A 25581-nucleotide genomic window follows, 5' to 3' on the forward strand; every position below is an offset into this window, starting at 1 on the left:
GTTAAATGGGTGTAACTGTAGTGCTTATTTCATGTGGGTTTTTTGAAAATTAATAGAGGTAAGTCAAGTCCCTAGATCAGTGGGGGATTGTGAATGTTTAACAAAAGTGGAGTTGACAGAAGGGGTGGAGATAGATGTGGTCATTGCAGCAGCAGGGTAGTGAGAGGACTGAGCGTGTGCTTTGAGGCTGAGCAGCGTCATGACCATCCATGGACTTGAGGTCCATAAACAGGAGTGCTATGTCACACACCGCTTTCAGAAGACAGGTGAGTGCATGTGAGTAAAGCCTGTAGGACTCCCTTTCTTAGCAGGTGCGAGAGTCTCCCCTGGACCCTGGACCTCCTGCATGACAGGGAGCAGGCAGCTGCCTCTCTGGCCTCCGGGCCTGCTGCCAGGCGGCCCCGCTGCCAGGCGGCCCTGCTGGAGCCTGGGCCCTGGGGACCAGATGACCATAGAGAGTCCCTCACTGTCATTCCCATGACCTCCACCTCCTGGAAGACGAATAGATATCCATCTAAGATTTCCACCAATGATTTGTATTAGATTCTTCATAAACTCCCAACCCAGCCTCCAAACCAAGTTGAAATAACAAGAGCCAACAATCAGAACCATGCGTTTTTTTATCTGGTTCTATTTTGTTTATCTGATCATCGTCAGGGAGTGAACTGTTCTAAGCAAAATAGTTTCCCAGTGAAAATACTTCTAAAATACTCGCTTTTCTGGCCATCTTTTGCACAAGACAAAGGACAGACACAGTTTAATCTTCCCAATGGCCTGGTGACAGTGTATGTGCGTGAACCACGGTGCTGTCCTTAGAGACCTCTGACGTAAGCTGGGTTTCCAGTCCCATTACCAGAAGCCCACAGAGAGCTGTACTTTTGAAATTCCTCTCTCTCCTTGACTGGCCACCGCGAGCGGTTTGCTGCCCTGTGGCTCTGAGTCTTGCACTTGGGGACGCTCCGGCCTTGGCTTGGAGAGCCGTGTGTGCCCTGGGGCAGCTGCTTGTCCTCAGAGCTTTTGAAAAATTTGCTCTCAACTGGGTTCCAACTGTGTTTTATACAGTCACAAATGCTATGAATCTACCTACATCCATCTATCTCCATCTAACAATTTTTTATTGAGCACCTCATTTGGGCCAGACTCTGTGCTCTGGGAAGAGGGGTGTATCTATGCATGTCACACAGTCATAGCCGCTCCTGATCTCACAGTGACGTGCATGTGGATGAGCTGGGGGTGTTGTTAAAATGAGGATTCTGACTCAGGAGGTCTGAGCTGGAAACTGAGAGTCCGCATTCCTAGCAAGTTCCCAGGTGAGGCCGCCACTGCTGGTGTGTGAACGAGACCACGTGTTAGAGTGTCAAGGCTTTACAGCGGATGCATGAATCCAAATTCGTCCAGGGGCCAGGCAGGTGAAGGAACCATGCAGAGCCCAGGCATGTGGGAGGGCCAGGGAAGTGGTGGGAATGTCAGTGGACCAGGCTTGCCCAGCCTAAAGACTTCCTAAAGTTTCTATAAAAACACTGTTGGGCTGCAAGCTGAATTCAGCTCCACATATACTTAGCTCCTGCCCGAGAGTCCAGAATCTTAGGAATTTTGCAGGTAAACTGATCTAGTCACATATGAGTCCTTCCATAACCTGCTAGACAGCATTGACCTGCCGGGGCCTGATTACTCACAGGTGTTGCTGTGCACTGTTGAGAAGACCTGTTTAGAACTGGCTCTGGGGTTGTGGGTTTGAGGAGGATGGAGGGCACGAGCCCACTAGTATTTAGCTACCGCCCATGCTTTTCTTCACATCGTGCATGACTTCATCTGCTCCTGTCATCGTTCTAGCTGAGTGGGCTACCAGCCTCATCTCACAGATGAGGAACCTGGATTTCCAGAGGTTAACTAACTTGGTCACAATGACCCAGCTGCTAGTTGGTGAAGTGGGGATTCGAACTCAGGACTGTCGGCCTCCAAAGCCCTCTGTAATAGTACAGCAGGCACTGTTCAGTGTGTGTATATGTCAGACACACTCACTAGTCCTAATCTTACAGAGACCCAGCAAGATATGTAATTATTCCTGTCTTATATTGATGCTGGCAATCAAGGTACAGCCAATTTTCAACCTAGTAAGACACTGCCATCCCCCTACCTTCACCCTGGCCCTGCTGGGGACATGTCTTGGTCCTTCTAACATTGGGAGCCATAAAGGTGGCCCCGGGGTAGAATCTGTGCCTGCCTGGTGGGCCTACTGGGTGCCCAACAGAGCAGGACTGTGTGGCTACTGGGACACAAGGTTTATGTGTCTTCATCTGTCTCATCTGGAAAAGTTTATAATGTGGTAGGAGAGGAGCTGAAAGAAATGTGAATTTCCAAAAGATATCTTTTTTTGTTTGTTTAACTCAGCATATATGGGAAGTCCCTTTTATGATCAAGCATATAAGGCAGAGGAGGTGGAGTCTGAGGCTCATGATTTCTCTAGGATAGATGAAGTGAGATAGCCTTGAGTTCTCCCCAGCAACACACATACACCCACATGCACACCCACACACATACACATGCACACACATGCACACTCACACATACACCCCCACACAAACACACATACACATGTGCACCCACGCACCCCAAGACACATGCACGCCCACACACATACACACACCTACTCCCACACATGCACACCCCCACACATGAGCATACATGCATGCCCACACATGCACACCCCCACACCCCCACATGCATACATGCACGTGCACACCCACACACATGTATACACACACACACACACACATGCACATCTGCAAAGGACAAGACTTACCTCAAATCATCCTCGGGGATCTGGACCATTTACCTACAGCTCTTCAAACTCCAAATGCCATCTCTTGACCAGGCCTAAGCAGGATGACGGAAATGGGAGGCAGCGCCCCTCCCTGGCCTGGCTCCTGGGCTCAGTCCTCCCTGAGGGCAGGAGTGGGGAACTAGGGGCGGCTGGGAAGGCTGAAGTCTTTGAGCCTGAGGCTCCAGGGGCAGGGGTCCCAGAATTTTGGAGAAGATTTTGTTTATTTAGCTCAGCACATGTCTCCCTGGGAAATACCTTCTCTAGACTTAATTTAATGCTGCTTTCAAATGACTTGAATCAGGCGTGCAAGAATTACAGCCCTAATAGAGTAGTTAGGGTTCTCCTCTGCTTATGAAGAAAGCAAACAAGCAGAGGTTTTTGACCACCGGCTTTCTCCTTCCTACCTGCCTCATGACTTTTCACCTGAACATGTCAGCAGCCACCTCCCAGCCCGCAGGCCCAGGTTCTCTTCAAGGTGCTCAGGAAATGCTGTGCATTGCCTGGCTTCCAGAGCTCTTGGACGTTTTTTGTCTTTGTGGCTACTCTGGGTGAGTCCTTGGGTCCTTGCAGGCTGCTGTCCACCTGCTGCAGCTACAGGGCCCTGCTCAGCACACCTGCATCAGTGGAGGGCCCCTCCTTGCAGCTTGTGGCCAGGTGTGTAGACATGTTGCTCTATCTTTCAAACCTGCCTCACTTCCTGCCCGGACCAAGCATGGGCATCATCGAGTGCTGAGGGGTGGAGCCTAAAAGCAGCCTGTGTTTTCTTGGCATGTCACCCTGTCCTCTGAGTCCACCAGGGTTATGAAAGGTTGGTGCCTCTGTTTCCAAGAGGCCCCCAGCTGGTGTCTGCCTCTGACCCTTATTCCCACTCCAGGCTGACTCCACCGGCCAGATTCTCCTGCCCTGGGGGCCCAAGGGCCAAAATGAAGCATTTGCTGGGAAAGCAGAGGGGGTGGCCTGCTTCCCACCACTTAGGCCTTGTCGGTCGCTCACAGGTGGTTCGAGTCAGAAGGCTCCAGATGGCACCTCTCGTTTCTCAGAAAAGGCTTTGAAGGGCTGCTCCTAGCAGCCAAGGGCAAGTGGACAGGAGGCCTTGGAGTCGGCTTGGAGATTGCCTCATCCTACTTCTTGGCCTAGGGCCTTTCTGGGCCTCAGCTTTCTTATCCATGCAATGGGGATAACACCTACCTCCAAGGTTTGTTGTGGGTCAGGTAAGATCATCCAGGCCTTCTATGTGGGAGAAATTAGTAGATGTCCAGTTAATGTTACTGTTTTTCTCTTTCTGTAATCTTTTCCTTATGATACCTAGTTCCCCAAACAGATCATTTCCCCCATGTGGCCATGAATTCCTGGAGGTCAGGGACACCATCAAACTCTGCTCGGGTGTTTCAGCCCCTACGCCAGTGTCTGCACATACCAGTGAGACTTCAAACTGACCAGTGCCATGCAAGGTTTCCAGACTCCCAGAATGCATGCAGGCTTCCCTGGGAGCAGGAAGGCCTGCCCTCAGCTGGGGGTCAGAATAGCTGGCATGTCCGGGATCTCACAGTCAGTTTCACAGAAGCACGTGAGCCATGGCGAGGTTTTGGGGACTTTTATTTTTATTCTTTATTTTTTTAAAGCCAGTGAAGATGGGCAAATGCTGGGTCCCTTTGGGGCTGCATCCTTCTGTCCAGCTCCCACCGCCTCCCCCAGCCCCTCCCACCCGCCGGGAGCTCCGAATCACCTGGGCTGAAAACACCACCTGGCTGGCCAGGTCCCTCGGCAGCCCCAGCTCCAAGGCCAGGCTGCAGGGTGGTCCAAGGGCAGGAAGGGTTGTGGGTCCCATGAAAGCCCCTGGTGCAGGCCTCCCTGCAGGAGCCTCTGCCTTCCTGGGGGGGATGGGGATACCCCGGTTGGAGGAGCCGGGGCTTCAGATGTCCCTTCCTGCCCTGCGTCCCTCCCTCTCCCAGCTTCTTGCATCAGCACCCAGGGAAGCCCAGGTGGGTGGCTGTAGTGTTCTTTCTCTTGGCTCTGCTTTGCCCATAACCTCCCTGGTTTCCCAGCCGGTGGGGGCTTCTTGTCCCTTCCTGTCTTGGGCAGAGGTTAAAGTGGAGAAAGGAGGCCAGTAGGATGTCCCCCTTTATTCTTGGGTCTAGGTGGCAGGGATATTTCTTCTCCTGGGAACTTCTCCCCCCTCCACGAGGGGAGCCCCTCTGGCCTGCGGGATGTATGTGGCCCTGGCCCTTACAGTGGGTCCTTCCTGGGCCAAGGTCCGAGGAGGGTATCAGGGCATGCCAGCTTTTCCTCTGCAGCCAGCCAGCAGTCCCCCTGGGCCCAGTGCCCTGGTTTCTTGACTCCCAGAGCAGATGGGACACCCAGGCCTGGGACCTGCCTCCCTGGGAAACGGTTCCCCACAGCCGGCTAACAGCTGGGTATGGCGCGTCAGGGCCCCATAGCCAGTTTCCTGGCTGCAGAGCCTCGCAGTATCATCTGCCTGTGCTTTGGGGATTTGCAGACCTGGCAGGACAAGGCCTGGGCCCGCCGAGGTGCTGGACGGCAGGGCGCGCGCGGCGTCCCAGGAGGGGCCTGCGGGGCCTGGTGCGCGCCCTCCGTCGCCAGCAGGCCGGCTCCTCCCTCGCCCCCGGCCGCAGCCCCGGGCCCCGGCCGCGCGGGGAAGGGGAGGCGCCGCAGCGGGGCCCGCGGAGACGGGGCGGTGACCGCGGTGCTGATGGGCCGCCGGCCGGGGAGTCACACGCTGGGCGCGCCCAGGCTGAGCACCGAGAAGGCGGCGCGGTGCTTGCGGAGCAGCAGCCGGATCTTCTCGTCGTCCGAGTCGGGGTCCAGCGGCTTGTTGTACTCGTCGTCCTCGTTCTCGGAGGCCGCGCGGTCCCCGCCTGCGCCCGCGCCGCCCGGGGCCCGGAGCGAGGGGGACGAGGGCTCCACGGCGCTCTTCTTGCGCCACTTGGTCCTGCGGTTCTGGAACCACACCTGGTGGGGGAGGGACTCTGAGGATCTCACTCACACACACATGCTCTGAGGATCTCATACACACACACGCACAGACACACTCTGAGGATCTCACACACACACGTGCACACACACACACACACTGAGGATCTCACAAACACGCACACACGCACACTGAGGATCTCACACACACACACACACTCTGAGGATCTCACACACACACACACACTCTGAGGATCTCTCACACACACACACTCTGAGGATCTCACACACACGACACACACTGAGGATCTCACACACACACGCACACGCACACATGCACACACACACTCTGAGGATCTCTCTCACACATACACACACACACACACATGTGTGCTCACTTTCAGGAGCGTGGCCGCACTCCGTGGCCAGGACACTCTAGCCTCAATTTTATAGTAAAATAAATGGGTCGACTGATAGAGTAGACTGTAATAGTCACACTACCATTTTGGGTGGCGGGGCAATAACATAAAAATAAGTGTGTGAGTGCAGCAGCACTTTCGGCTTAGCTATAGCCCTCCCTGGGTGTATCTGCCTTCCAATCACTTGGCTGGAAGGCATTCAAAGGCCCCAGGGTGTGGGGGGGGGGCAGGGGTGCGGCCCAGGTGAGGGCACCCGGGTAGGAGCTTACGAGTTGTCCCTTCTGTTAGCTTCACAGCCCCTTACAAAACTTTATGAATAATTTGCCCGCTAATTATAGAAATAATGTATTCTCCTTTTTTGAAATAGTGGAAAAATGCAGAAAGGTACCCAAAGAAGCAAGAGAATTTGTAAGAAAGCCACACCATTTCCTTCTGCTTCCTCTCCAGTGGAGTTAATTCTGGGTTTTGGTCTGCCCGGGAGGCTGCAGATGTTGGTGGCTGGAGGTGCCAAGGGCCCTGAGCAGAGCCCAGCCCTAGGTTCCAACCTGCCCCTGTACCCTCTCCCCTTAAACTTCCTGCCATGTCACAAAGCCGGGCAGTTCCAACAGAGCTCAAAGCTTTCTCCTTTGGTGCTCCCACCCAAAGTCTCCCAGGACAGACTTTGCAGCAAAGCTGCCCCCAGGAGTGAGAAGCAGAAGCCAGGTCACCAATTTCAGACTACGTGGGATGCAATGAGACTGACCCTTGCATTGGGCTAAGAGGCTTCCTACACCCGCTAACCCCCCTGAATTTCATTTGGTTGGGCGTAGGTAGGAGAAAGTATTATCTTCACTTTAAAGTTTGGTAAATGAAGACCAGCTCCTTCTGCAAATGGAATAAACCTGAATCCAGTTCTGTGCTGGCCCAGGGGCCAACTGCAGATCCAGTCCAGGGGCTGCCATCAACTCTTGACATGTGTGGCCCAGACCGTGCAGCAGAGGCATGAGAGGTTAGAGTCCCAAGTCTGTACTTACCCACCAGGTGACCTTGAGCCAGAAGCTCAGCCAGGATTGCCTCATGCAGCAAATGAGTAATAATACCCATCTCAAGGTTGCTGTGAGGATTTAATGAGGTGCTACCCATACGGCCCTCAGAATAGGGCTCAGTATTGCCAGCTGCGTTTTTGTTCTGGTGATTGTTACAATCTCCAGGGGATAGATAGGCAGTGGCTAGCAGCAGGGCAGTTCCCACTGAGAGCTGGGGGTCGTGGGGAGAGCCAGGCAGCCTCCCCAGCAGCAGCGTTCTGTCCAGGCAGGCTCCTCACTGCAGCTAGGACACCCCTCCTGCACAGACTCACCTTGACCTGTGACTCGGTCATCCCCAGTGAGTATGCCAGCCGCGCCCTCTCAGGGCCAGCCAAATACTTGGTCTGCTCAAAAGTCTTCTCCAGGGCAAAGATCTGGTGTCCTGTGAAGGTGGGCCTGGTGTGCTTTTTCTTATGGATGCTGTCACCCAGGGGATCTGGGGCTGGCAGGAGGAAGGGTGAGGTTAGCAGGATGAGTGGGGGTGCCAGCCTATGGAGGTGAGCTCCTGCCTATGGAGAAGCCACTGAGGTTCCTCTCACCTGAACAGCACTTCTAATGTTTTGACCATTGTGACTGAGCCCTGCCATGTCTGGGGGGCAGGCAACCCGAGAGGGCACCCCGAAAGGGCACCTGCCCCTGGTCATAGCTACTCAGGAACAGAGGAAATGCACCTCTCTGAGTGCCGCCGCCTTCCCCCAAGGGGCAAGAGGAGTTTCCTCTCAGTCTTAGGGACACTAAGAAACAGATCAGTCACCTTCCAGGAACAGTCAGGGCCCTTGGGGCCTGGGAATTTCTCCCCTCCCCACTTCCTGGCTCTTGGGATCCCAACTTACTGCTCTCCACTGCCACTAGGCCTGGAAGTCACATGGCTTCAACCACACTGGAGAGTCTGGACCTGGGGCTCAAACTAGGAGCTCCCCCAGCCAAGGCAGCAGGCTCAGCGCAGCCCAAGGCCTGTGTCCCAGGCGAGGACACCAAGGCACAGAGAGAGGACAGACCTCCCAAGGGACCATCGCCTGCATTCCCCCGCCCTTTGTGTCAACTCAGCCACTGACTTAGACGTTTTTCTGTGTGTGTGTGTGTGTGCGTTTGGGATTGAAGAGCAGGGTGTGCATGTTGAGCTGGGGAGAGATGGTGGTGAGAGAGAGACAACTGGGGGCCTAAAGCTGGGGTATAAATTAGGCTCCAAGAGATGAGGTTGCCACCCCCATGGAACTTGCCGCATTTCAGGCTGAGTGAGGTGCGGGCTGTCAGGCAGTGTGACCTCCCGGAGCAGCAGAGCCGATGGGGAGGCAGACGTGCTTTGGGGCGCCCCGGGCCCATACTGCAGTGGGGCAGCCCCGAAGGCAGACAGAAGCGCAGGCTCCCTCTGCCCTGCCTGCTCTGGGCAGGGTCTCCGGGGCCCAGGGATGGCTCCTGCAGCCACTGACACTCCCCTGCCTCCCAGCTGAGGCTCACCTGCCTGTACATGGCTTGCCGCTTCCTCTAGACCCTGACTGGCCTCCTGGGGACCCTGAACCAGTTCTCTGAAAACAGGTTTGGGGATCACTAGGGTGAGGAGAGCCCCCGCTGAGAGCTAAGTCCAACTTAGGTCAGCAGCTGCTTCTGGATTCCAGGCAGTTGTCACTGCCACTGTTGATATCAGCCCTGAGGACAGCCCCCCGGAAGGTAGGCAGGAGCTCGAGGGGGTCAGGGTGCGTTCTGTGCCCCCGAGTGGGGTCTGGGCCTGTGGGCTCTCTGGCAGGTGATGCTGGGGCCAAATCTCAGTGGGGAGAGAATTTGCCTGCTTTGAATGAAGAAATGGTGACATGGGCTCTGGGTGGGAAAAGATAGGTGAGCTGCCAGCTGGACCCATAGTGGGTGAGTTTGGGCTAGGTGGTCTTCTCCAGCCCTGGAGGCTCCCAGGTTTCCTGAGAGGGCAGCTGAGGTGGCAGCTGGTAAGGGGTGAGGACAGGGGCCGGACACGTGTCCCGGCAAGCTTGGGAAGGGAGGATTCAGCCTGCATCAGGCTGGGAGATGGATCCTGGTGTCTGCGCCGGGCCGCCTAAGGGCGGTGGAGTTGGGGTGGGCCGCCTGTGTGGACCACCCTGTGAGCGTGCTCCCTTCCCGTACCCACCCCCCGGCCTGCCTTGTGCCCGAGGTGGGGATGGGCTCTGGCCTCTCTACTCACTGTTGCTGCATGGCCGCCCGCCTCGCCAGTCCTGGCCTGTGTCCGCCCAGCAGTTCCGGGTCCGGGTTGGGTACTCATTCCCAGCCTTGGAAAAGTTCCCCACTTGGGGGCCATAGTAGACCCCCTGGGAGCTGAGTCCGCCAAAGCCTGCCACGTGGGGGTAGCTGGAGAGGAGGCTGCTGTTCGGCGTGGCCACAGGCCTGCTCAGGATGTCTGTGATCCCGTGTGGGGTCCCGGCTGCCAGCTGGGGGCCCAGCCCAGGAGGGCTGAGCTTGTAGAAGGAGTTCTGCACAGAGTATTGGCACACGGGGGCCTTCATCTCCGAGAACTGGGCCAGCGGTGCATTGTTCAGCAGGAATGTCCCCTGCAGGTTGGACTCCATGATCCCCAGGTCAAAGTGGGGGAAGGCGGGAAGCCCAAATCCAGGCCCCTAAAGCCCAAGACCCCAAGCTGGAGACCAGAATCCCATGGCAGGCCTGGAGAGTCAAGAGTGCCCCAAGCCCCAGACTGCCCTCCCAACTAAGGCACCTGGCCCAGCCCTTGCCCAGGGACCAGCACCCACGTCAGCTGCTCGGAAGTCAGGTGCTCCTGGGTAAGAGGCCTCACCTGTGCCCCTGCCCTCTCTCCCTGCCCAGCCTGGACAGAGGCAGCTCTCCACACCTCAGCTCAGACCCCTCCTCTGCCTCTGAGTCTGGGGACCCTCCATGAGAACTTTTAAGTTCAGAGAAGCAACATTTCCCTGATAAAGATATGGCCCATTAGAATACAGACGGAGACTGGCTGAGCTGGGAGCGGTGCCTCGCCATTGGTTGAAACCCACACGGGCCTCACATTGGCTTCTCCAAGACAAATTGCACTTTGAAAGATTGACTGTAAAACCAGCCAGGGTGTGTGTGTGTGTACGTGTGCATGAGAGAGAGAGAGAGAGAGAGAGAATGAAAGCTCTGTTCATTCTCAGAGGGTTCACCTGCTTCTAGTCCCCCAAGTCCAGCATCTAGGAATAGCTAGGAATACATGGGTGCCTGAGGGCCCCTGGGAGCCTGCATTTCCTGCAGCTTCTCCCCTGAGGACAGGAGGCTGGGCTCAAGGGTTGCTGTCCTGGGGTGCTCAAGCCCCTTTCTGTGCGGGTGCCCAAGCTTGTGGCATGAGCATGGATGCTTCCCTGCTGGGATGGTAAATGGAGTGGCTGGGCTTTGGGGGGTGAATGTAACTCCCTGTGCCTGGCCTGAGAGCCTGGGAGTGGGGGCCTGCCCGGCAGGTTGTATACTATTGTGCAGGCTGGTGTATACTCTTCCTGCCGCTGCCTCTGGGCAGCCTTCCCTGATGCCGTCTTCCCTTCTCTGAGGAATCATTCTTGCCTTTGCAGGAGCAATTGTCATGTTGTCTGACTCAGCACCCAGGTTGGAAATCTTTGGTGGCTGAGATGGCCATTGATTCAGCAGTGGGTCCCTGGGCTGGGCGCTTGGTTGGCGCTCAGTAACTATTTGATGGACAGGGCTAGATTGGATCGTAGAGCACTCATATGCCTTTTTTTCCTAATGAATTTTTATAGCATACATGGCTCTGCTGGGGACCATCTCCCATCTCACCAACAGGGAAACAACAGTAAATAAAGGGTTATTTCTGTCTGGGGCAGCATCCTTTCTTGCAGTTTTGTTTTTTGTTTTAAATGGAAACCAGCATGTCACTGGTCTGAACATGGAAAATGACAGGAAAACTCATGACTGTCAGACAGGGCCCTTCTGCCCTTCCTTGGCCTGGCAAAGCCTTTCCTGACCAGGCTGGGGGCTCCTAAACTCTCATTACACCATGCTCACACTGCGGCTGGTGGGAGACAAGGGGTGCCCTTTGCCCACCTTCTCCTTGGTTTCCAGTGGGAGGCTGAGGGCCTGGGGTACAGGGAGGGCTCCCCTCACACTGAGCCAACTCTCCCCTCGCTGCTCCCTGTTCATGGCGGAACTGGTCTCTCTGAGCAAAGCTCTCTGGAGCATAAATGACGCAGGTTAATGCAGAAAGGCTTCACAAAGTCTACGGAGGTGGTTTTTGTAGAAGTTTAGATTAAAAACAAGAAAGAAAAGGTTCTTATCCATCTCTGTACTGTCATCACAACCATTTGGGAAACCTATTTCTGAGTCCCAGTGTTGTGCCCAACCCCACCCCAGCAATTGTGATTCTGAACCCATGCTTTGGAAAACTCTCCGTGGTGGCCCTTCAGCCTGGGCGGCTCTTCTGAGAAGCTTCAGATTCAAAGTGAGGGCTGGGAGGCCTCCTAGGCCTTCAGTGACTTGGTCACCCCCTAATGATGGGAACTTATGAGGGCCAGAAGCTGCAGCAAATGCTTTCTTATTTAACGCCGAGCTTGACAAAGGCATTTGTGCGTGACGACCCCAGGATGATGCCCAGGAGAGACTTTAGCAGTTCATTGATCCATTCCCCTATTTAATAGATGAGGAAACTGAGGCCAGTGTGGTGCCCAGCCTTGCATGAAGTGTTAGGAACTAGTTAGGAACAGGGTGATTTTTCTTGAAAGTTCTAGAACTTTGAATGGCATTGAATGCAGGGGCCAGATGCCTGCATAGGGAGTATTGGGTCCCCCTTAGTGTATGCCAGCTGTGGGCTCAGCCACATACCCGGTGGCTTGTGGTGCCCCCTCCACCCACCTTGGACTCACCGCCACCTCATGGTAGTCCTTACGTAGGACAGCAATCTGTTCTACCATCTCAGTGGTTGGGGGGCTTCTCCAAGAGCAGATTCCTGATTAAGACCCAGGCTTCCAGGAGGTGGGCACCTCCCTGGGGTGCAGGCTTCCCTGCTGACTGAGCCCATCCACACCCCGGACTCTTTCAGGCCTCCAACCCAGAGTTCACCCCTCCCCAGGAACCTCAAACTCCCCAAAGACAAGCTAGGAAGGTGAGATGGAGCCCAGTGCCACGAGTCAATTTCTTTATTAATTTTGACATTTGTTCAGCTGGTGTAGGGAGACGGGCTATACATCAAAGTAGGGTGGGGGGGTCTCTCCCAATCACAGAGCATGTGGGAGAGTCCAGAAAGGTCATTATCATAACAATTAAAAAAGGTAATTTCAAAACTTCTAAAAAGCATCTAATGTGCAGACTGCAGCATTCTCTAGGCATCGTGTGGAGACCCCGAACTTCTCTCCTAACAGCTCCTACTAGCCACCGGCGCGAGCAGCCATGCCGCCGGCGGCCTGGGGCCGGCGGGCCAAGCAGCCATGCCGGACAGATCGCGAGGTGCCAAAGCGGAGCCTGAGCCGAGGGTGGGCGGCCGGCCGGCCGGGGCGGGGAGGCACCCCTGCGCTGGTCTCCGCGGCCGTCCCCGGGCCGGGCGGCCACCGGGGGGCGCTGCGCTCCCGCACCCCGGGGATCGAGGCCGCGAGCAGGGCCTTCCCGTGCCCCGCCCGCGCCTCCGAAAGCAAAAGCGAACAGCCCGGGTCTCCGGGTCCCCCGAGACGGCCGCGGGACCCGGACACTGAGGGAGCTTCTGTGCTACTTGGAAGGTTTGTGTGCCTAGGGCACCGCAGGAGGGGGCAGCAGGGGGCAGGTGGCTGGACACCCACCACCAGCGGCTCCAAGAGCGAGAAGGGCCCACCAGTCTCTCTCCTGGCCCGGGGGGCGCCGCCGCGCGGCGGGCGGGGTTGTGCTGTTTCGGGCCTCCCTCCGCCGAGGCCCCAGTGTGACTTTAAGGCTCTTCCCTGGGGGCACCGAGGCAGGAACGGCCGTCCGTCTGTGCCCTGACCCGGGGCCGGGCCTCCTGGCGGCCAGGGCTCTCCCCCTGCGGCCGGCCTCCCCTGGGCACGTGGTCAGGAGCCGGCAGCTTGCTGTCTCTCCGCGGGGGCCCCCGTCCTGGGGGCTGCCTGGACTTAGAGCACCAAGGCGGCGCCGGGAGGCCTTGGAGGTGGTGGCTGACTTCTAAGAACGGGCAGATCCATTCATTCATACATTGGTAGCCCTGCTCCCGTCCTTCGTCTTGACTGAAAGACAGGCTGTAGTAGCTCCTTCTCCTGCAGCCGGGAGAGGTCCTCAGGAGCCGAGCTGTTAGTGCTTTGTACATACTGCTAAAGTGTTTTTCTATTCGTTTGCATAGTATTTATTGTTTTTCATATACACAAGGCTGATTACTGTACAGTTTACACTTTGAACACAGACTATGATATAAGTGCTTGAAGATACAGAAAACCTCTTCTCTATTGAACACGCTGGTGCAATCCTGGGACAGCCACTGGCCTGCCCCCACCTTTCAGATGGGGTGCTGGCTTTGTTTGAGGCCCAGAGCTAAGCCTGGGGGTCCTCCCCTCAGATTCTTAAGTCCCTAAACCAGGGAACCACGACTGCTCTCTAAAGGTAATGATTTTCCATTGAAAGATGATTAATACTGAAACTGGCAGAGAGAGAGAGAGACAACATAAAAAAATTCCAGGATATCCACAGTCTATACAGCTTCGGACATCACAGTAAAATCTGTGTGTATAGAGGGAGGTGTGTGTGTGTGTGTGTGTGTGTGTGTGTGTGTGTGTGTGTGTGTGTGTGTGTGTGTGTGTGTGTGTGTCCTGAATGTCATGTAGAGCGTTCTGGGAGGAGCGGTCCACTGGGCAGAGGCAGGGGACTGTCACAAATGGAATGGAGGTGTGCACAGGTGAGAAGACTGGTGGGTGAAGACGTGGGAATAAGGATTACATGCCTAGTTTTCTTTTTTTTCTTTCCAGGAAGCTCACGTGGATTTACAGATGAGGTTGGAAAAAAAGTACCCTGTAACAAGTCAAAATTATAATGATTAAAAAAAATAGATCCCCCCCAGCCACAAAAGAGCCCTTGTTCACTTTTGCATTCATACGCTCTCTTGCATGTGCTTTCTCTGTCTCTCTCTCTCTCCCCACTTCTTGTTTTTCTCCTGATTCCCGACCGAGATCCATCGTCACTAGAGGCAGGACTGAGGACTGTAGGTCATGCGTCTACAGTCAGTCCTTCATGAGAATAGGAGACTAAGGGAAGTCCCTTACAGAGCTCATGCTGTTAGCCTAGAGGAACACGGGTGCTACTTCTGTAGCCCTCCGTCCAGTCCAGCTCTCCTCCTGCATGCATGGCAGAGTGTGTGGAGTTCAAGGGTTGGGTGTCGAGGTGTGATCCTAAGGGACACAAAGAGAGAATGAGTTACTTAGAATTTAAAGGAGCAACTCCCATCAAAACCCCCAGATACCGAGTGTTGTGCTGACTGCTTAGGCAGGGTGTGATTCAGGCAAAGCAGCCCCCAACCCCAAGCAAGGTGATGAAGTTGAAAGGCACTGAGCTCAGAGCCCCTGACCTTCCTCAATATCAGCTATCCTTTTCCTGTTCCCCAGCCCAGAGGCTGCCTTTCACAGGTCTACACCAGTTGCTTGCCGTGTGGATGAGTTCCCTAGAATTCCCTCCTGTGTGGGTGCTCTGCCTCAGAGAGGCTGCAGAAGGCTCCCGTGCCTACACAGTCACCTGGGGAGAACTCTGCACAAGCAGGACCTTGTCCTGAGCCGAAGGGCCACATTCCCGAGCCAGGGCTTGTGCCAAGAAAGCGGCTGGGTTAGGTGGCGTTGTGCTCCACTTTTTCAGTTCCTTTAGGCAACATGCATTAGTGTCTGCTGTGTGCCAGCCCTGGGGACCCAGAGATGGAGCAGACATGACCATGGCCTCAGCGGGGATGGCAGCGCCTCTTCAGCTCTGGCCCAAAGACTCTTACTGTCTGTTGGGTGCCTCTGGCTCCTCACCATGCTGGATGGATGGACAGCCTCTGTTGTGGCAAAGAGATCTTCAAAAAACAGGTGCATTTGCCCTAGGATATTTTGTATCTTTGGCTGAAAGACAGTGGCTTTGCCTGCACAGCTAAATTCCAATTCAGCTGCCTGGGATTCACAGCAGGACCTCCCTCCTGCCACCCCATGGTGTCCCATCCACCACCTGGGGTGAAAACTGTGTTTCCAAGACCAGCCACTGGGGATTCTGTCTGCAGGGACCTCGGGACAGAAGGAGCAAAGGAGGACACGTAAGAGGCGCTGACAATCCCCGGGTGGGGCAGGAACTGACACCAAAAGGCAGACACCCATTCTGAGGCAGAGCTGTCCCCAGACCGGGGGCTGTTTTGGGCCCCCCAGGAGACAGGGTTGAGGAGGAAGCCCGAGATGACCAGGATGAACTCAACTCAGACAGGTTCCCCAGGGAGGAGGGTGGGGCTCAGCTGCCTGCCAAAGGCTGCTGTACAGCAAAATCCAGCCCTTTTCTGCAGTGGCTTGAAAGAGCTGTCACCCCAGAGGGCAGACTTCTCCACGGGCCCCAGCCTCTCTGCCAGCCAAGCCATCTCCTCCCCTGCCACAGGCCCAGCAGGCCTGCCTGCTCCCTGCCCTGCTTTGTGGCTCTCCCATCAAGGTCGCCATCCAGTCTCCTCTCCACTAACGTTCTTCACACAAGCCTCAAGCCCTCTCCTCCATGAAGCCCTCCTGACAACTCTGGCTTCTTCTCATTTCTCTCCTCGCCACTCTGATCATCTCCTCTCCTGCTGCTACTTTCTGTTTAGCCATCAGAGTGCAGGGGTGGCTGCCAATTTCCTGCTGAATGACTCTGGTCAAGTCATTCATATTCTCTGGGTCTTAGTTTCCTCTGCTGACAAAAGAGGGCAATACTAGAATGCACCTCATTAGATTGTTGTGAGGTTCTAAAGAGCTAAAGGTTATAAAATGCTTTGGGCAGGAAGCAGTGTGAATGTAAATGATGATCTGGCCCTAAGGAGATGTAGCTGTTTTTCCCTGTCTCACATCTGTAATGCTCTCCTGGCTGGAGCAGAGACACTCTGAGGCGAGCATCGAGCCGTACTCTCCCGGTGGTCCTCACAGCACCTGCCCCAGTGCTGAGCACATGTTGAGCAAGAGACCTTATAAAATCTTGAGCCTTGGGAAGGCAGGTGACAATCTCCTGCTCACTGTTCTGCCCAGACAAAGAGCAGCAAAAGAGAAAGTTCAGAGCTTAGAGGCCCTTCTAGGGTAACTGCCCACTTCATCTCTGGGTAAGTTGAGACTGCAGGAGGGGCAGCAGCGGGTCTGCTGGGAGTGCCCACGTGGTAGTGGTCGCCGGACCAGCACATGGGCCCCCTGTACATCCAGGCTGTGCCTGGTACTCCCCTCTCTCCCTGTGCCTCTTCTCCAGGGTGCCCTGTGGGAAAGGCCTTACCCCATAGAGAGCTGAGCAGATAGCCCCCAGCTGCTCCTGGTGGCTGTGTGGTCAGATCCTGTTTCTCATTTCATCTCCCTGTGCCCTGCCATCTGTCCCAGCTCCCTACCAGCATCTGTGGCTCTCTCCTCTCTCCCCTAGCCCCAGACTCTAATACACCTGCAACGGCTGGGGACTGAAGGTAGACTGTATCTTAAAACAAAACAGCAAAATAAAACACAGCCCCTTGCCGCCTGGCCCTCCCCATGGAGGTGATTAATGGGTTAAGTTCCAAACTTGCTAAAATATTCTATTATCAGATCTGACACAAGTCTTGCAGCCACAGTATCTGAGTAGAAAGTGTCCCTTAAAACGAAAACTACAAAAAGCAGCAGCCTTTTTATGCCGCAGCTTTCTGAGACCCCCAGAAGGCAGGGCCACATAGATGCAGAGAAGCCCTTGTGGCCTGCGTAGGCTCCTGGTCACCTGGAGGGCTGCTAGGCTGCCCTGTGCCCAAGCCCTAGGTCTGCTCAGCTCCAGCTCTGCTGACACCCTTGGACTTGAACACTTGGGCACAAAGCAAAGCCCACCAGCGGTTCCTATTTGCCCCAAGCAATCAGGCCTTAACTAACATAGCAATTTTCTAGCTTCTTAAACATGACCAGGAAGCACCCCCACCCTAACCCTCAGGGTCACAAAGTCCTTGCCAAGATGGGAGTGATTTGGGGGGAATCAGAATGGGAGACTGGGTTTCTTCAGTCCTCACCCGGGATGGGGGTGTTCTGGCCTTTGTGGGGGTGTTCCACATCTCGAACAAACCAAACCCATCATTCCTTGCAGCTCACATATTAAATGTAAAGCCTACAGCTGTGCCACGTCATGGTCTCTAGGAGGTTTGGGAAGGGAAGCCAAACTCAGGCATAATGATTTGCTCATCAATACACACAAAGCACCACCTGAGGCGAGCCATGCAGAATCCTAAGTTCTAGAATTTTAACTCAGTAGGTGTGGAGTGGGGACCAGGAATCTGCACTTTACCCCAACATTGGGATGATAGTGACGTGGGAGTGTGGCTGATGCTTGGAAGGGCAGTGGATCGGACGTTAACATTACCTAAAGTCCTCTAGCATCGTGACCATCCTGCAAGGGAGAAGCAGCATTGCTGTAGCTGAACAGCTGAGACGCCTGAGGCTTAGAGAGGTCTACTGACTTCCCGCGGGGCACCCTGCAAGTAAGGTCTGTAATCGACTGCATGACGGAATACATATGCTCCCCTTCAGACCAGCCAGGCCTTGAGTCTCGACTCCTAAAGCCCGACTTTCACACTCTCCCAAACAAATGCCTAATGCTCATCATTCCCAGTAGCCATGTTCTAGGAAGGCACCATGAATTAACCAGTGCAGAGCCATTGCTCCCAAGGAAATACAGCATTAGGTTCCTGTGAGCCTCTGCCCACTGCATTTTTGTCAAGCCTTAACATACAGCCTTGCTTTGTGAGTGTGTTCCTGTTTAAAAGCACCTTAAAGGGTTTATTGCTGATTCATCAACACTGAACTCGGCCAACAGTGCTCGAATTCATGCCTGAACGAAGCTTATTTAAACTGTATTTTTCCCTGTGGGGCACTTTGCAGCCTTCCTGCCCTTAGGAGCACTAGACAGCACTTCAGCTCTAGGCTTGGGGGTCACTGTGAATGGCAAAACCAACAGAAAGCACAGAAATGCAAAGAACGTGGCTCTAAACAGACTGCAAAAGATAAAATACTTGTTTACAGTGTGAGCACTGAAACCAGGGGCTGAGCGTCACCTTGTGTTCAGCCTCAGCTGGGAACTGGCATGCAGGGTAATCCAAATTTTTCACACTATGTGGATGTCCACGAATGGCCACAATAGTGCTGGGAGTGTTGGTTTCAGGGTCAAAATAAATTTTAGCTGCTGGGGATATACGCTAGTGTGGAGTCCATGAACAATGAGGATCCCCCTTACGTATGAAGGGTCAGAGCGCCTCAGCCTGTCCCTGTTTTCTCCGCAGTCTGTGCCGCTGGGAGGGGAGAGCACTGGAGGCCACCCCAGGCCTGCCCACCGGCTCCCTCCCCACTGTCCCCACTGCACATTTCTCCGGTCTCTCTTTGGCAAAGGTCCCAGTGGTGTGCTGGAGCCAGGCTGCTCAGCGGTTCCCAACACCCACACTCAGTGGCCTGGAACCACATTTCCCTGTGGGGGCTCAGCCACTTTGCAGATCAACTGCAGAAAATTAGAAAGAACAATTTCTAGGTTCAGCCCTTCCCCCAGCCTCGCTTCTAGACCGCCTCTGCCTGCTTCAGGAGCATCAGTAAGAGCAGAGCCAAACAGAAGCAGTAATTTAAAGCCACCACTGCTGTAAATACCCTGAGAACAATGAGGCAGAAGAGTGTGCTTCTCCTTCCAATCTCTGCTTTTTCAAATTACTTGCACCTGTGGACTATTGCTGGGTCTGATCACAGCAGCCTGGTGGGGGCCCTGGCAGGGCAGGGTTAACACTGTGCCCTCTTTAAGCTGCTGAGGAGTCAGGTCTAATTTTATCCTATAACCAGAGCTGCCAGTCCTCTTTCTGCCCTAGTGCTGAGTTATGTCAGGAAACTCAGAGCCAGCACTTCTGGTGGCTTGAGAGGCAGCGGCCCTGCTTTTTGCTGAAAGTGGAAAAACTGGAGCCTGCTTGTCACTTGGCCCAGAGCCAGGCCCTGGGGGTGTAAATGGCAACAGCCCGCGGGGCTGCACTGGGGCCACGGTGCTTCCTTGCTTCCTGCTGACTCCCACCCCGATGCATCCTGTACTGAGCTGCTCCGAGCTGGGCACAGTGCAGGGCCTCGGGGCAGCTCAGTACAGGATGCCTCAGGGAGGACAGAGGTCAGAGCTGGCCGCTGAGGCCCCCAGCACTGCTGGGCGCTGGAGAGCCTTCACTGCCGCGTCTTCTCGGTGCTCCCTCATTGCATGCCACACACACTGCTGTCCTCAGCCACACTGCACCCATGCTCTTGCATGCCATGCACTAAGCCCAGCAGCCTGCCTGACTTGCAGCAAGAAAGCCATCCACCCCTCTGGCGTGTTGACTTTGCCCTTTCCTAGAAAGCACAGGGGCAATGCATTTCCAGAAACACCAAGGAGAATGGGTCTTGCATCCATCAGGACTTTTGAAGGGTTCCAGGTTCAAGGGACAGTGCAATTCTAAGTAGAGTCCCTGTTGGCACTCTTCCTGTGCTAGGACTCTCGTCACAATAGCACAGCCTAGACAGACTCCTAAAGAGCAGCCTGCTGGGCCCCCGGCAGTGCGGGTTCACACGGTGACCTCTCCCTGCATTCCCCAAGGCCCTTCCCCCCAGATCCCAGTGCCAGGTTTCCAGGATAATATTCCTGCTGAGGTTCCCAGGTGCTTTCACTCATCAAAGCATTTTTTCAGATTTGTATTGTTCACCCCCTGAGGGGTGGGTCAGCAGACCTGTTGATGGTTTCCTTGAGGGGGCAGTGGACACTCAGAGTCACAGTTGGCAGGTTGGGAGGAATCTACGCCTCTAGGCCACAGCCCTGGCTGTTCATCCTGCATCATGCCGGAGGTGGGCGGGCGGGAGCGAGGCTCTGGGAGAAGTGGGGGCCCGCGGGGAAGTGAGCAGCCATCCCCAGGACCAGCCACACACTCCGAGGTCCAGGCCATGCAGAAAGGATGAGGAAAGACGGCATTACCTCCAAGGAGGCCATTCGAGGGGACGGGCAGCGGTCACTGCTTCCCCCTCTTCAGGCTGGCCCGCTTCACTATCTGAGCCCCCTTCCTGCCCTCTAGCAGGTCCGGCTGCAGCCTCCTCCCCCTCAACTCCACCTGGAGACAGCAGCAGAGACAGAAGGCAGGACGGATCACACGGACAGGCAGGCAAGAGAATGAAAGGCTTTTTCCAGGGGCAGCGCAACGCTGCCTGCGGGAGAAGGGAGGCTCCAGCGGAGCCCCGAGGGAGTCGAGCGCGGCGCAGACTGAAGCCCAGGTGGGCAGGCGCAGAGGGTGAGCAGCGGGTAAAGGGGCCGGGCCGCTCAGAAGACTGAGAGGACCCCGGAGGCTGCAGCCATTCCAGTACCTTGGCGTGTTTCATAAAATTTTCAATATCAGCTTCCGTCACACTAGGATCCTCCAGGAACCCCTCAACAATCACCTCTTCGTGCTCCTGGGTGTCGCCGGCACCAGACGACTCTATCTGCCGAACAACTTTGCGAATGATCTGAAAAGAGAGGGCTGGTGAGGCCTTTGAGGTGGAGCTCGAGGAGAGCAGGTCCCCAGGAATGAGATTCGGGGGCCAGGAGGCCTGTGTCCAAAGGCGCCCTTCCTTGAGGGGCCAAGAACAGGGGCGCCACCATCGTGTGGAAAACGTGCCCTGGACAGCCTCAGACGGGCTGGAGTTTGCAGAGGGCGCCTAGCAGCTTGTGCTAATGACTAGTCTGGCCACGCGTGACCTCTCTCTCTGGCCACAGCATTTCCTTGACATTGAGGGAAGTTCATTCTGTCGTCCGTCATCCCCACAGGAATGGGGCTCTTACGGGCAGAGGACATTATCTTCCATCTATCATCGTCTGATGCAATCCACTCCCTTATTCACTCATCCAAATATTCTAACAAGTGCTTATTCTGCACCTACCACGTGCTGGCAGTGGGAAATAACATAAAGAAGATGTGACCCGGCCTGCACGAAACCCACCATGCAGGGGAGAGACACGTGAGGGGTCTTATTCCGATACAGTGTGGGCAGCATCCCCAGGGGCACATACAAGGCCGACCCTTGGCATCTTCCCTCTCTGCCCTCACCTAGCACAGGGCCCTAAACTTGACAGGCAAAATCATGTCCACTGAATTAAGATCTGCTATCAGTTCAATGCATTTCCACATCCTTCGTGTTTTAGGGTGCCCATGGTAGTCTAAGAGCCCCCCTACTGCTGTCTTATGGCTATTTTCAGGCTGAGGCTGCACAGGACTAGGTTTGGGCTGTTTCATGGGGGCTGGTCCTGCAACAGAGTGACAGGAGCTGACTGCAGGCCGAATCAGCACAGTGGCTGTAAGGAATGTCACATCCTAAAGACAAGAGCCCCCGGGCCCCTGACCATGCCTTCTGAGCCTGCCCACCCTCTGTCAGGGCAGCGAGAGAAGCTGGGAGGTGAGGACACAGCTTCTAGCTCCTAGCCCACCTGCCTCCGTCCCACTCAGGGGGACTCTTGGCACCCACCTTCTTGGTGACAATGTTGCCCTGCTCATCTGTGAATTGTTCCTCAGTCACCTGCTCCCCTGGAATATTCTGAAGCTCATTTTCCTGGAATTAGAGAAAGGGAGAAAACTTGACATTGATAAGTGGGAGTTTAAAAGTACAAATGGAGGGTGAGGAAATGAAACAGCAGCAGCAGTAACAGCCACCATGGGACAGACGCCCAGCCTGGCAGGAAATGCCCACTGGGCATGGAGCCATGGCCAACCAAGGCTCCCAGAGCGACAGGCACCCCATGGGGCCACAGAGCCAGGACAGGATGCAGGGCGACCTTGCAAGAGCTGTACGTGCTCTATTCCCCCACAGCACCCAGAGGAGGCAAAACACAACGATTATGCACGTTTTACAGAGGAGGCCCTGAGACAGGAAGCAAGGCATCTACTTATATATGGATTGCACTTTATAGTGTAGAAAGCCCTTCTACAGACACCAGTGCCCCGAGTGTGACGTGTCTGCTTCCTGAAGCTGGCTGGGGACAGAAGCAGGACAAGAACAGGCTTCCCAGGTAACAAAGTGGCACTGTCTCTGCCATCGTGGAGGGGTGGTCCTGGTGTGGCCGCAGAGCCCATGCCCTAGGCTGTGCCCTTCCTGCCAACCTGTCCCCTGACTCGGAGTCAGGTGCCTTTTCCCAGGTGCTCCTGCCTCCGTCACAGCGCTGCGCCCTCAGCCCGGCCTCCTGCAGGGCGGTTACCTTCAGGAGGACCCGGCGCCGGATCACCCGGGTGGAGATGGCCTCCTCATCCTCACTCAGGCCCTCGTTCTCCCCCAGCTCCTTGTCCAGCTCTTGATGGATGTGCTTCAGCAAGAAGCACAGGGAGCCCTTGACAATGTGCATCACGTTCTGACAGCTGACCAGGAAGAAGCCCAGGAGCACGAGGGCGACCAGGAGCTGGGTGATAAAGGCCCACATCCTCCTTCCTCCTCACCAGGCCGGCCCTCCGGGGACCAGCAGGCCAGGGGTCGGGCTGCTGCAGGGGTCTGGCCTTTCATTCTCCTCCTGGACTCCTGCGGCCCCCCAGGACCCCTTCCATTGTCCCTCTCGGCCTCCCACTCTCTCCCGGGAAGGGCACTGACCAACCTGGCCAGAGCCGCCTGCCCGAGTGTCCTCCTGCTTGGCAGCCGCTGCTCTGCCCTCACGCCTGCGTGACGCCAGGCGCCGATAATTTTAGCTCTCGCAGCAGCTGCTGGGGCTGTCCCGCTGGGCCAGAAGGAAGGCGGCAGGTGCGCATCCCGGCACGGAAGGAGCATGCCCGTCACTGCCAGGGAACGCCCCCTCCCGGCCTGCAACCCCCACGCCCCGGCCCGCTTGCTCCCCGCCTGCCCCGCAGGCAGCTCCCAGGGCCCTGGCCCTCTCGCCTTTGCAGCCGCCTGCTCCCGTGCGGACTAGAGGCGGCTCTGCTCAGGGCGCTTTTCTAGTTCAGAGACCCCGGAAATAAGGTGTCCGGGGAACGTGGCTACTTGTGCGTTTCCCTGGGCTGCTATTGCACGGTGGGAATGAGGTTCACTCCCGCCTGTGGGGATGGGACCAGACAACACCCTGGAGAGTTAAGGGTTTACCCCCAAAGAGCCCGGGGTTCAGTGATTTGCTCAGTCCCAGCCAAGCAAGGGCAGAGGTACCCCAGCCCTCACAGGGTCCTCGAGGTCCCCTTTGGTGCAGGCCCTCGCACCCCCTTTGCCGGTGTAACAACCCTACACATAAGGTGTAACTGGTGTGTCTATTTAAGGCCTGTCCTCAAAGGCTCTTCCCGTGCCGGGCCGTCAACACCCACGAGCAGGAAACACACGCATTCAACTCGCCTCTGATACTGGGGATTCACAGATGTAGCAGCAGCAGCTGTGACTCAGAGGAATTTCACTTTGGGGATCAGGCTGCTCCTCTTTGAGTGGCAGCCCACATGGCAGAGAAAACAAAGATGTGGGACACAGCAGACTGGCCCTGGAGCTCCCTCACTGTGGGGGTTTTGGGGAAGCGGGGTACCTGCTCTGTATCTCAGGTTCCTCATCCGTAAAGCAGGTGAGGTTCAAAGTGTCCTCGCTACCCTGTTCTTGAGAGCGCTGTGTGATCACAGGGTTTCTGAGTACTGCCACCGTGAACGGGACAGCAAGCCCTTACTGCAGTGCGCAGGCTTCGCAGGCTTGTCCTGTATACGTCTTGCACACTCATTTGAGCTTCGCGACAATCCTACCGGGCAGGTTCTATCATTTTCCCATTTTACACACAGGAAAGGGAGGCACACAGGAGTTAAGTACTTGTCTACATGAAAGAGTAAGTAAATGAGAATCAGATTTCAAGCCTCATTTCAGCAAGAGAGCTGCTGGAAAAACAGAAGCCCACACAGCGCACGCCCAGGAGCCAGGCCCTGGGAGCATTCAATTTGGGCCCAGCAAAAGCCCATTCTTCTGACTGGGTCCTCCATGAAACTCGCTGGCTCACGGTCACTTCCGGCCCACCTCCCCAGCCCTAATTATAGGGCATCTCTGTAGCTCTCTGTCATGGTTTTCAGAGACTCACTGTAAATGCTAGTGAGTAGGTGCTTTGCAAACCATCACCTTAGCTGGGCCTTATTACCAATTCCTGGGCTCCCATCACATGATGAGAACCGCAGCTCATCCGTGCCACTGACCTCTGTCCTACGCCCTGAACACTCACTCTGATTGGACAGCGTGAGAGCTGGCTGCTGTGTGTGTGACCCTGGAAAAGCCCTTGGCTTCTCTGGTCCCTCAGATCCCTCATTTATAAACAAGGCAGTTGGACCATGTGCCCTAGAACATTTCTCTTGTGATGTCTTGGCGCCATCCTGCTTTCTCCCAGGGCTCCCCTTCATGGAAGGCTGATGCAGAGGGGTGGTGAGCAAGAGGGCTGCTGGGGCCCCCAAAGGTGCCTGCTGGGCCTGAGGTTCGGACTGGGGATGGGGAGAGGCAGAGAGAGCAGCAGATGGGCCAGAGAGGAAGAAGCAGTGCTGACCACACGGTAAGAGAGCACTTGAGATATGGAACCTATGCCCACACTTCACACTCACAAGCCCAGAACAGCATGCCAGTGTCACGAACATGCAGGAAATAAAAAGACACACGCTAATAAGATGCCTGGGATTTGCTTCAAAATAATGTGTTGGGGACAGAGAAGGGGGGGCGTTACAGTGAAACAAAGCTGGCGATAAGTGGGTAACTGTGAGCTGGGTGGTATGCCCATGGAAAGTTAAGATGCTATTCTCTTCTTGTATTCATTTGCAATTTTTCGTTAATAAAAATTTTTTCAAAAGCACATTAAAACGGATGTCTGTGGGAATGGGGTGGGGCAAGAGAATGGGAATGGGGAGTGAGGACAGAGTGAAAAAAATAAAATGAAGCAGGACCGGTGACAGAGGGAGGCAGGCCTGACTGAGCAAGAAACAGGCCTGGGGCTCCGGAGAGAGCGGAGGATGGGCGGTGGGGGGACCCCGCTCTCCATCAGTCCTGACTAGCTTGCTGAGCCCCACCCACAGAGCCGCAGGACCCTCACGCCGATGAACCTCGGCGATGATCCATTCACTCCTCGTTTCCCAACGAGGAATCCCAGGTGCAGACCGTGGGAGGACCAAGTTGGACGAGCCCCCAGTTCCCTGGGCTTTAAGCCCTTTCTGAAACAGGACGGAAAAGGGGAACAAACGAAAACCATGGCTTTGCTGTCAGCCAGACCCCAGGCAAAGCCCACCTCTGACCCTGTGACCTTGGGC

The 25581-nt window shown here is 55.5% G+C and overlaps 2 protein-coding genes across 10 annotated transcripts in view; both read right to left on the reverse strand.

Moving 5' to 3' along the window:
• Window positions 1–4545: 4545 nt before the first annotated feature.
• NKX6-3 (NK6 homeobox 3) lies at window positions 4546–9943 on the reverse strand. Its single transcript, XM_017665444.3, has 3 exons — window positions 9409–9943; window positions 7511–7680; window positions 4546–5794 (listed from the first exon to the last, which is right to left on the reverse strand). Exons 1-3 carry the CDS (start codon window positions 9788–9790, stop codon window positions 5555–5557), a joined length of 792 nt encoding a protein of 263 aa, XP_017520933.1. The 5' UTR covers window positions 9791–9943; the 3' UTR covers window positions 4546–5554.
• A 2394-nt stretch (window positions 9944–12337) lies between these two features.
• ANK1 (ankyrin 1) overlaps window positions 12338–25581 on the reverse strand; it is a 204318-nt gene continuing 191074 nt past the window's right edge. For 6 of the 9 annotated variants that reach the window (XM_073218837.1, XM_073218836.1, XM_073218840.1 and 3 more), the window contains 4 exons: window positions 21830–21913; window positions 20693–20833; window positions 20310–20442; window positions 12338–14551 (listed from right to left, as the gene is read on the reverse strand). In XM_073218837.1, the coding sequence (XP_073074938.1) occupies window positions 20344–20442; window positions 20693–20833; window positions 21830–21913 (324 nt within the window). In that variant the 3' untranslated portion in view covers window positions 12338–14551; window positions 20310–20343. Of the gene's footprint in view, window positions 14552–20309; window positions 20443–20692; window positions 20834–21829; window positions 21914–22556; window positions 23025–25581 lie in introns of those variants that run through there. The other 3 variants (XM_017665447.3, XM_017665448.3, XM_073218838.1) reach the window with 3 other exon arrangements.

The sequence above is a fragment of the Manis javanica genome, chromosome 12 (assembly GCF_040802235.1).
Source record: "Manis javanica isolate MJ-LG chromosome 12, MJ_LKY, whole genome shotgun sequence".
NCBI lineage: Eukaryota > Metazoa > Chordata > Mammalia > Pholidota > Manidae > Manis > Manis javanica.

Excerpts from the sequence above, each read along its gene's own strand:
- NKX6-3 (XM_017665444.3), bottom strand. The coding sequence starts at position 9,790 with ATGGAGTCCAACCTGCAGGGGACATTCCTGCTGAACAATGCACCGCTG. Across the intron at positions 7,681-9,408 it reads CGGGCGGCCATGCAGCAACA|CCCCAGATCCCCTGGGTGAC; the intron begins GTGAGTAGAGAG and ends TCCTCCTGCCAG. Across the intron at positions 5,795-7,510 it reads TGACCGAGTCACAGGTCAAG|GTGTGGTTCCAGAACCGCAG; the intron begins GTGAGTCTGTGC and ends CTCCCCCACCAG.